The 12,093-nt window shown below is 40.1% G+C and overlaps 1 protein-coding gene across 3 annotated transcripts in view; it reads left to right on the forward strand.

Moving 5' to 3' along the window:
- pde6a (phosphodiesterase 6A, cGMP-specific, rod, alpha) overlaps window positions 1-2,853 on the forward strand; it is a 47,794-nt gene extending 44,941 nt beyond the window's left edge. For all 3 annotated transcript variants that reach the window (XM_055224720.1, XM_033974538.2, XM_055224721.1), the window contains 3 exons: window positions 369-452; window positions 1,511-1,679; window positions 2,717-2,853. In XM_055224720.1, coding sequence (XP_055080695.1) covers window positions 369-452; window positions 1,511-1,679; window positions 2,717-2,754 — 291 coding nt within the window. In that variant the 3' untranslated portion in view covers window positions 2,755-2,853. The remainder of the gene's footprint in view (window positions 1-368; window positions 453-1,510; window positions 1,680-2,716) is intronic.
- Window positions 2,854-12,093: the final 9,240 nt, after the last annotated feature.

Genomic DNA, 12,093 nt, shown 5'->3' on the forward strand with positions numbered 1-12,093 from the left:
AAGTGGTAGTTTTCAAATTAACAGCGACTTTTTACCTGTAGTTCGGTAGAGATTAGCAATTCCAGGGCTGAAATCATCCAAATGATTCTAGCGAGGGTGTACGGGGTTTAAAAACACAATGGAGCACTTCCTGTATTATCACATGACTTCACAAAGTGGGACAAAGGGTTTTCTGTTTGAGAGATGAACTCCTAAATATGCAGGGTTTGTTTGTTAAACATGTGTGAATGAAACAAAACACAACTCCAGGTCTGATTGTGATGAGGAAACAACATTATAACAGAGATCAGAGAATGGTATAATATGGGCCATTTAAAAGATAATTCCACCTGTATATTTATAATCTGTATTTTGTTGTACTTTTCCAGCCCATGATGGACAGAAACAAAGCCGATGACTTGCCCAAACTTCAGTGTGGTTTCATTGATTTTGTCTGCACTTTTGTTTACAAGGTGAGAATCACAAAATGACTAAATATTCCAGCTTCCGTAGTGTTACTGTAGCAGTAAGACTCAGCACTGACCTCGAGTGCACCTGTTATATGGCCCTCATTTGTAATATGTAGATGGTTCATGGTTCTGTAAGAGGATTCACACCATCTGCTACCACAGTTTTTAGCTTAAAGCAGTTTATTAGCAGTGTCCGTGTCTTTCTCTTAAAAATAGATGTTGGTAAATGGTCACAATATAGCACTTTTCTACCTTCAAAACATTCAAAGCTCTTTACATTAAGGAACTACTTACCCATTCACACACACTCATATACCGGTGTATGTACACATTGGAGGGCGAGGTGGATGTTTTTCCCATGGACACAATGACAGCATTCATCTGTGGGAGCTGGTATCACGCCGCCAACCTGTGGGCCTGACTGCTGTACCAATGACGTTTATGTCAAGAGTGAGATCAGTGAATAAACGCTCCACCAACAGAGCTACTGTCACCCCGATGTTGAAATAATTAAAATAGGCTACATTTGACAGATGAATATATTTATGGAATTACTTCTACCTATGCCAAACTTAGCTTCATATGATCATGTTAAATACATTTAATGAAAAGAGTTACATTTCATTTCTATTCTGTTTATCTTTGTATTGCTCAAAATCCCAGCAGCCCTCAGGGCTTAACAAAGTTGTTGACTTAGCCAACAGAAAGTTAGAATATCAAACAGTGAAACAGACATTGGTCAATAACAGACTGGCAGATTAACCAACATTCACAGAAAACAAGCAAATGGAGAACTGTCACAGAACATCCCCTGTCCTTAGAGCCTCCGTCTCGCCAAGGAAAAACTAAAAACTAAAGAAAAATAACTGGGGGAAAAAAGACACCTTGAGGAAAACCACAGTGAAGCAGAGATCCAATTCTATGGACTAAACGAGGACTAAACCACAGCTAAACCAGGAATAAACCAGGACTGAACTAGGACTAAACCAGGACTAAATCAGGACAGGCTGTTGATCAGGACAGTAGTAGTAATTAAACTAATTTCCATTGTGTCTTTGCAGGAGTTCAGTCGTTTCCATGTGGAGATCACTCCAATGTTCGACCGGATCATGAACAACAGAAAAGAGTGGAATGCCCTGAAGGAGGTGCACGAAGCTAAGATGGCTGCCATCGAAGAGGCAAAGAAGGCCAAAGAGGAGGCGGCTCAGAAGGCAGCTGCAGCGAGACAAGGTGAGAAACAATGTCACAGGTGAGGGTGGGCCATATTCATCTTAAGAATAATACATTTGATTTATTAGGCTCTTTCTAGACACTCAAGGTCGCCTTACAACAATAAACAAATACAAAAGCCTTTATGTTCACTACTTTCTACAGTTTATACGTACAGAAGACATGAAATATATGATACAAGATTTATGAATCTATGTGGCAAGGAAAAAGTGAAATAATTCAAAATTTTTTATAGTTTTACACTATAGTCACACTTTTTTTTCATAGTTTGGCTGGGGGTGTGACTTATACTCAGATGCGATTTATATGTGAAATATGTTTTTTTCTTCATTAATATGCATTTTTTGGCTGGTGCGACTTATACTCCAATCCAATTTATACTCCGGAAATACGGTAATTAAAATCCTCAACAATGCTGCAAACCCTTGTCCTTGTCTCAATGAACTTCATGATGAAGTCTCTTGAAATGGTTTTCACTTCACAGCTGTGTCGCATCAGGGTCAAGTAAACAAAAGTGGTTTTAAAAAATCTAAAATGTTAGCACAAGTTTTGAGTTATTTTGAGTCAGTGAGAATCTACCACGTAAATAGTTATGAAAAAAATGTCTTCAAACATTTGACTGGTAGCACATATATATATATTTGGGTTTCTCACAACAACAAATTAAAATTGGCAGAACAGTGATTTTCATACTATATTATACAAGTTTTCAAATGATCCTATTTTCACAAACACGACCAGGCCACTTGTTAACATTTAGCTGTAAATCTACATCTTTAGCAACAAATCATTTCCTTAGATTTTGATGACAGTTTTCATACATCGTGTTTGGCATTTGCATTCATTATGTGTCCCTATTGCTCTGACAAGTTATGCTAACCCAGACATACTGACACGGGCTTCTAATGAGATTGGTTTTATGCACTAACATGTTTTTCTCTCTCTCCTCAACCCCTTCTCTCTTCTCTCCATCCCTCCTTCCATCCATGCTTCTTCCTTTCCTCCTTCCTTGACTCCTTGTCTTCTCTGTCCTTCAGCGGAAGCGGCGCAGTCTAAGACCTGTGTTCTCAGCTGAAGAAGACGTATCTCACCTATCACTTCTCTTTTGGCTTTTCCCTTCTCGGTTGTATAGAAACAGTGCAATATACAGGGTAAAATATCGTTTTGTCAAAGTCGATTTTGGAGCTTTTTACTGTGTTGTAGCATTGTTCTATCGATCTCTCACGGGCCCTATTCAAACTCTCCTTACAGTTAGCAGTACAATCCTCAGCTCACAAACTTGCGTCACCCATGTTCCTTTTCATAAACACACAAAGGCAGGATACAAAACAATATACTGTACTACAACTTGATGCGATGTGCAGTAGTATTATTAGCGGAAAGCGTGCTGATTGTGTTATGATGCTGCTGTGAAGGAGGAGTGACTTGGAGTACAAATGGGGCGGGGCTCAAGAACGAAAAGTGAAAAAAAAAAAAATGCAAATACCTGTGTAGCATTTTCAAAACAATAAAAGGTAACATGGCGATCTAAATATGTTACGTGTTTGCAATTAATACCCCATAGAAGTGTATTACCCCCCCTTTAACTAAAGATACAAATACCTTGGTTCTTCTACCTATAATATTACAAGCTGCTATTTTAATCTGTTAATTATATGAAAACTATGGTGTTAGATAAGCAGGTAACAGACAAACGTCACTCACCCGTGTGTTTTGCAGCTCTGTCAAATGTAATAAATGTAAATTCTGATGTAGACTACTTTTCCATGTTCATTCTGTTATATACTGTTCAGGGATGCAACAATACAATGCTCAAAATATTAATACAATTGTGATACACTGTAGGTCTCAGAAAAACAATAAAATGTTTGCTCTATTATTTTAAGATTATCAGTAAACAAAACATTCTGCTTTAATGACACTTTGTCTTATACAGCAGAGTTAGGCTTTGATGCTGTTTACTTCTTGGATCAGAGAAAGTACAGAACGAGTAACAAGTTTAACACCATGAGTATTGTTGCATCCTTAATATTGTCTGTAGACTCTGCTCTTTACAATAAACGATTAGATAATATATGCTAAAAAGTTTTGCATTTTTAACTAGTTTTTGGCTACTACTACAACTACTAATACTACTAAATGGCCAAATGGTAAATAGTTACATTTTTATATTGCACTTTTCCACCTTTAAGTCACTCAAAGTACTTTACCTCAAGGAACCACTGACCCATTCACACACACATTCATACACCAGTGTACGCAGACACTGGGGGCGAGGGGGGTTAAGTGTGTTGCCCAAGGACACAACAACAGGATTCATGTGTAGGAGCTAGAATCGCACTGCCAACCTGTGGGTCAGTGGATCTGACTGCTCTACAAATGATGTTTATTATGTCCAGAGTGGGATTCAAACCACCAACCTTCAGATCAGTGGACAAACTATAATGCTACTATTACTACTACTACTACTACTACTACTACTACTACTACTACTACTACTACTACTACAACAACAACTACAACTGCTGCTACTACTACTAAAACTACTATTGCAACATCTACTATTACTATTGCTACTACTGCTACTACTACTGTTTACCTGGTCTAAAATAGGTCTACGACTACTTCAACTGCTACTGGTACTACTATTACTACTACTACAGCTACAACTGCTGCTACTACTACGACAGCAACAACAACTACTATTACTATTCCTACTACTGATACTACTACTACTGTTTACGTGAAGTCTAAAATAGGTCTAAAACTACTACTACTACTACTACTATTACTATTACTACTACCGCTACTACTACTTCTACTGCTACAACTACTACTGCTACTACTACTACTATTACAACTACTACTACAACTACTGCTGCTGCTGCTGCTGCTGCTACTACTACTGTTTACCTGAAGTCTAAAATAGGTCTAAGACTACTGCTACTACCACTACTACTACTCCTCCTCCTCCTCCTACTACTACTACAACTACTGCTGCTACCACTACTACTATTACAAGTACTACTACAACTGCTGCTGCTGCTGCTACTACTACTACTGTTTACCTGAAGTCTAAAATAGGTCTAAGACTACTGCTACTACTACTACTACTACTCCTCCTCCTACTGCTACAACTACTGCTGCTACAACTACTACTATTACTACTACTGCAACTACTGCTGCTACTACTCCTACTGTTTATTTCTAAGTCTAAGTCTAAAATAGTTCTAAAGTCTAGATTGAAGATGAACATATCCACGCTTTTCACCCTGATATTTATAGCTCTTGAAATTCATTTTTTGTTTATTTTCTCCTCTCGGTTTATTTAACCAGGAAAGTCCCACTGAGATTTGGCTTTTTATGTTCACAAATCTGGAAGACTGTTGAATATTTACAGTCCATAGACACGGTGTTGTCCGAGTGCCAGGTTTGGTCCAGATTTAGATCCCTCTTGCTTCATAAAACTCTTAAAATGAACTTCTGAACGCCTTGTGCCAAAACACCAAGTCTTTATCGATCTCACAAAATATTATTAGGCCATACATTGTGTTCTGCCAAGTCCAATCACTCCCATAAAGGACTTAAACATTGATTGATAAACTAATTATCCCTAATTGTGATATGGGTGCAAACACTACACACTTCAATACTACAAGCTCTTTTTCAGTTATAGATTTACAGTGTGAAGTGGGGCGCTTTTCTATTCTGGGCCTATGAGAGTTCAGAAGTACTTGAGGTTGACACTTTATTTTCCCTGGAGAACAATGTGTCCTCATTTGACCCATCCTCAATGCCGCTGGGCCAACCTGTCAGGAGCTATGGGCGCTGGGGACCCATCTCCTTCATAATGGAAATCAGATCGCCTGGAGGGAACCCACACAGACACAGGGAGAACATGCAAATTCTGCTTTTTGAAGGGAGGGTCTGGGGCACTCAGGGAGTTGAACCCAGCGTCTTGGCGTAATGTTTCTATAAGTACTTTCTACAGACAGTGCCCCTCTCTCCCCTTATAAAATAACAAACACTACACAAGCTTAAAAGTGTACGACATCTCCATGGAGACGAGCAGGTAGCATATCCTCCTCCAGAAAAAGTTACATAGTGCACAGTTATTATTTACAGTGTTAAATGTCGCACAGCTGAGAATACTTCATGAGAGTCTGAAAATATCTTACTGCTCTGTGTTAGTGCATTAGTTCATCTCTCTGTCTCCACCCAACAGACCTCAACAGGAAAGTTACATAGTGCACTTTTACATAGCAGCAGTAGTTTGTGTCATGCATAGTATTTACTGTGTCAAATAAGTTATACAGCTCCACATGCTGCAGTCCAGAATATCTTACTGCATTGTGTTTGTGCGGTCGTTACTCCTATCTCATCTCTCTGTCTCCACACACCAGCTCTCACACCAGAAAAGTTGCATAGTGTGACTTTAAATATCATCAGCATTTTCTATTCTGCATAATTATTACAGTGTCAGATATCTAATGCAGCTCTGGATGCTGCAGTCTAAAAATATCTTAACTGCACTGTGTTTGTGCATTAGTTTATTCTCTGTCATCTCTGTTTCTACGCACCAGCTCTCATCCTTACCAACTTACATCTTTAAAGCCACAGTATGTAACTTTTTATCCAAAAAAATGACTAAAATAAAAGCGTGCATCCTTACTGAGAATGAGCTTGCATTTCCATAAACCTGACTCTTTGGTCAGGAGGAAGGCCTCTTCCTGCTTGTTGCCATGGAAATGTTATTCACTTGGCAATAATCTTCCACAGTATGGCATACAACTTATCTGTCTCCATGGAGAATGTTGTGTACTGGCTTGAACTTTGAATTTCCATGGAATCATGCAAGGGACATATGACCTCCAAAAAGTTCCATACTATATCTTTAAATCGCACTAGTAATTTCTATCACTCAGCACCAAATGCAGCTGTGTGCATTTAATCTGTGCATTAGTTCTCTCTCTCTCTCTCTCTCTCCTCTCTGTCTCTCTCTCTCCTCTCTGTCTCTCTCTCTCCTCTCTGTCTCTCTCTCTTCTCTCCGTCTCTCTCTCTTCTCTCCCTCTCTCTCTCTTCTTTCCATCTCTATGTCAATTAAATTAAAGTGCTTCACATAAAAAGTCATTAAAAACACATATATCCATATATACTCTCTCTCATCCCTCTGTCTCAACACATCGGCTCTCACTTGAAAAGTCCCATAGTGCACCTTTAAATAGCATCACTTTGCATTATACATATTTATTTATAGTTATTTATATAATACAGCTCAATGTCATCAAAGTCTAAAAATATCTTTACTACATTTTATTTGTGCAGTAGTTCATTCTCTCTCATCTGTCTCTACACACCAGCTCTCACCAGAAAAGTTACACAGTGCGCCTTTAAATAACATCATTTTCAGTTATACACGGTGTTAAATATAATACAGCTCAAAGTCATCAGCATCTAAAAATACCTTTACTGCATTTTGTTTGTGCAGTACTTCATTCTCTCTCTCTCATCTCACTGTCTCCACACAATAGCTCTCACTATAGGAATGCAGCCTCACAGAGCAGAGACCCCCCTCCTCTCTCTGTCCTTCTCCCTCTCTCCCTCTCTCCATCCCTCCCTCCTCTTCCCCCTCTTTCCGCTGTGCTGTCGTAACACTACACTAGCACGCATACATAACCGTGGCGTCACCCCCTCTGTGACGTACACGCTGCTATGACGTCGGAGGAAACAAGATTGCCGTATACGGTTGTGGAAAGCGTCGGAGCTCCTAAAGACGAGCGGTGACGTAAGGAGTGAGGAAGAGCGATGGACGACCCGTGACTGCGGATAGAGGGAGGAGAGGAGGGAGGAGAGGGAGGGAGGGAAAGAGAAGCTAGAGAGAGAGAGAGAGAGAGGAGGATTAAGAGGAGCGGGAGAGAGAGGAGATGGCAGAAATGGGGAGAGAAGAGGAGGAGGAGGGAGGAGATAGAGATGAAGGTGGGAGGGAAAGCGAGGGATACTTCATAGTGGTTGGAGAGAGAGATGGAGAGAGGAAGAGAAGGTACAGGGGAGAGAGATTAGAGAGAGCAAGGCGGAAGGAGAGAAGGGAGAAAAGATAAGAGAGAGGAGGAAGAGAGAGATAGTGAGGGAGTAAGAACAGACAGAGAAAGAGAGAGAGGGAGGGAGGGAGGAGAGGATAAAGTATATGGGACAAGAGAGAGCGAGTGAGAGAGGATGAAGAGCGGGAGAGGAGGGAGGTAGAGGAGCAGGAGAGAGGGGGCGAGACGGTAGAAAGGGGGAGAGAAGATGGGAAGAAGATGAGAGAAAGGAGGGAAGGAGAGAGATGGAGAGAGAAAGAGGAGGTACGGGGAGAGAGATTAGAGAAAGCAAGAGAGAGATAGTGGAGGAATGAGAACAGAGAGAGAGAGAGGGAGGGAGGGAATAGAGGAGAGGAAAAGGTATATGGGACGAGAAAGGGGAGGAGCGGAGTGGAGGGAGGGAGAGAGGATGGGACATAGATAGAGGACGGAGAGAGAGAGAAAGATTTAGAGGTGTATTTGAGCGTTGGTTTGTAGCAGGAGACCAGGGGATGCTCGTGACTGCAGATATACAGCACTGCATGGAGAGACTGATGCAGGACTATTAATAGGAGCAGCGCTTACGGATCAGCGGCAGTTTCCAAGCAGAGCAAGTCACATGCTCCAAATCCCTGCAATGCTTTTCCATTAGCAGGGATATGATGCTAGGCTGCTCCATAGGCTATACAACAATTAGCAAACGGTTATATTTAACTGATCATTATGTTGCAATTATGGCGACTTAAAATAGATTAGCAAACAACCCCTGCCGCACGTTATCGTCATTAGCGCTTCAAATGAACAGATGTGCTGGTCTTTAGTGATATACAAACCGTATTATTATGGAATGTATTCAATTATAACAATAATATACATAGTTTTGTATTGCTAAATCTGCAAACTTTTAGCACTATCCAGGAGTAGGTTGTGTTCACATGACAACACAATGTTCTAGTTTGCCTGCGTTTTAAAATTGAGCTGGAGGACAGGTCAGGATTCAACGCTGGAATTTGCTATTTAACTGTCAGATTGGACTGTTTCATGGTTAATATCTCTGTAATTACTGGGCCTATCCACATGAAACAAAAACTGGCACATAGTTCAACATCTTCTCTTTCACCAACATGAACAAAAGTGATTTTTTTCACAATAGCTTCAGAAAATTATGCCATTATTTAACTCCGAACGTGTCTTTGTTGTCAGCTGAAAGGACTTTAAGACAAAAGATTAATATGACAAGTGTCTGGACCCGATCTCAAACAAATAATAATAAGGTTCAACATTTGCGGACTTGTATTTGGATATTTCTTACAAAAAAATCTCCCATCTGAGATTATGACATCATCAACTTGCGTGAATGTGAACACAACCCATTGAAGCTACAAAAACACTACTACTAACTTTATTTACCATTAAAACAGGGCTGTGCGTCTCTCTCTCAGTCAATAGCTTCTAAGTTAGAAGTAGAATGTCCCAATTAAAATACTTACTTCTTTGAAAAAAATGGTATACAGTAAGACAGATGTCCTTCCAAATGCAGCCCACTCACTCTGGATTTGGTGCTAGTACATGGTCATAATCATGCATCCTTTTTTATATAGGTTTCAGAATGATGAAAATCTTACACCGTTGCCATAGCAATTAACCATTTACACCAAAATATGAATGTTAAATGGGCAAAATTCCCCAAAACATGACTGATAAACAGTAAAATGAAACCCACAAATACATAGTAGTGATGATAATACATGATTGATTCACTCCTTGGTAGCCACAGCTGCCTTGAGGCACACTGATGAAGACATGGCTGTCATTCCGTGCCAACAGCTTCTCCAACCAACACTGATATGGTCGTGCAATGGCTAGATAGGTGCAGGTGTCTTGCTTCATTTAGCTGACTACTGAGGCATTCAAACTAGCCACCCATCCAGTAAAAGACTGTCCACTCCTGACCTGTCCTTAGAAACTATCACATCATATGATAATAATACATTTGCATGTCCTCTAGTTTTAGAGTCATTCAAAATATAAATACTTTTGTGGCTTTCATGGTTTGTGGCTCAAGTAACTTCCTTTTTTCCTTTCATGTATACATATTTTAATACAATACAACAGTGATTTTCAATCAGTGTGCCGGGGAATACTATTTCACAAAGTTATTCAATAATAATTGGCCATTTTGGAGTCTTTTGACTAAACGTCTGAACCAGAAAAGGCATAAAAATGACCATGAATGCAGAATTTGATCATGTTTTATTGAATGGTGTGCTGCGGGATCTTTTCAACAGTGAAAGTCTGCCACGGCTCCAAAAAGGTTGAAAAACGCTGCAATACAAAACCAGTATCAAAGTCAGCCCAGTACAAGGAATGAAAATGATCCTTGAAAACATGTGACTTGGCTGACTCTGGAGGAGGATTCTGCCACGAAATGCATTTGACCTTTTCCAGCACGTTCTCCCACCTCTTTGGAAAAACGTGCTCCCTTCTCCGCAGGTGGTCCGAGCGTCTCGTGAGGATCGATAATAGGCTTATACACATGCTCACATATACACACATTAAACACAGTGTGCCACAATGAAAAGACGCTTACATGATACAAGGCCCTGTCATACTCCGCAGTGCATTGAGTCAGACTGCAGGAGGCTGATAGAACACTGAGTGCTTTGAAGCCACTGCAGTATAAATCTAAGCATCCAATTTCACTGAGGACTGAGGTAATCGGAGGAACAAGATCAGGGCACTGGCATTTTCATGCAAACTACTGGATCTTATCTCTTTATTTTTATTACTCAAACAAAAAACGTTAAAATGTCTTGAGATGGTTTGAAATAGTCATTAAAGAGGGAGTATTATGCAAAACTGACTTTTTGAAGCTTTCTACCATATTATAACCTTGTTCCTTCATCAAAAATATGAAAAAAATAGAGGTTTTAGATTCATCCATTCATGTTTGAATAATTTAGCGATCTCTCCTGGGCTCGTTCCAACTGTCCTTACTGTTAACAGTTAACTGTACAGCACTCAGCCCTTAAGTCTACGTCACCCAAGTTCCCACAGGGTAATTTATTTACTTACATAGAAGTGTTATACCCCACTTTATGGAAAATTTGCTTTTATTGCACACTGTGGGCTGAACATACGAGGCAGATGACAGAGACCAGAGATGCTCATGCTTCAATAGTTACATGTCTTATTTACATGCACTGCCCTTATATTAATCTATCCCAAGGGCATGACAGCAGTGTTCACAGTATTGCTTCAGTACTAAACCTATTGCATGCTCCTACCTGCTGTGAACCTCACAAACAATACCTTTAGGGTTGCATATAATAGATGTTTTACACATTTTGCATGTATGGTGGGGGTTGGTGCTTTGCTCAGGGGCACCTTGGCAGTATTATGGAGTTAAGGCTCAATACTTTAGGCTTGGCTTAATTGCAAACCTTCTGGTTACTTGCTCAATTTCCTACTGTTAAGCCACTGACACCCACTGAGACACAAGACATTGCATCTATAGATGTCAGAATGATGAGAAATTAGGAACGCTGCGATAACGATTAACAGAATATCATATCTTTTTAGTGGGTTAGGGTTAGACTATTCAAAATGTTGCAACAGGAAAATGAAACCCATGAATACCTAATTTGCCAAGTTGGGAATCACATGAGAATCTTGGTTGGTAAGATACACTATAGAGAAATGTGTCCTCTGCATTTGACCCATCCTTCAGTGTCACTGGGGTTAAGCCTCAGGAGCTGTGGGCGACAGCAGTGCACTGCCCAGGGACCTCTCTCCAGAACAGAATATCTGACAAATGAGCATATTATTTAAAGGTCACTAGGTCACTTTGTAGTGGAGGGTCCAAAACCATGGAATTTTTTTTTTTTTTTTTGCTTTAACTGGAATGGTCCACAGTGCGGCATAACACATATAATGTTTTGCTTCAAACTTAATAAAAAAAACAAAAACATTCTTATTCTTACTGAGTGAGTTGCCTCTCTGCAGCTATCTTGCATTTATCCATTTAAATATGTTTCATAATGTTTTTGTTTTTGTTTGTCATTTCTACGGTGAGTGGGTCGCCTATCCACAGATCTGACATGTAAGATAGATAGATAACAAACCAAAAGAAGAAAATCAAGTTACATAATGATCCTTTAATTACCCTACAGAGTCCCATGTCACGCTGACGTCATAAGCCCAGGTCCTGGTCTATATCAGGCCTCTGTCTCTGGGGCTGCAGTGAGTTGGTGCAGTCACGACCGGCCCATAGACACAAACAGGAAACGGCTGACAGAGGATTTCTAATGACACCGGTCTCCTCTGGCTTCAGGCTTCACGCTTATTCACCAGATTAA

This window comes from Periophthalmus magnuspinnatus, chromosome 10 (genome assembly GCF_009829125.3).
Source record: "Periophthalmus magnuspinnatus isolate fPerMag1 chromosome 10, fPerMag1.2.pri, whole genome shotgun sequence".
NCBI lineage: Eukaryota > Metazoa > Chordata > Actinopteri > Gobiiformes > Gobiidae > Periophthalmus > Periophthalmus magnuspinnatus.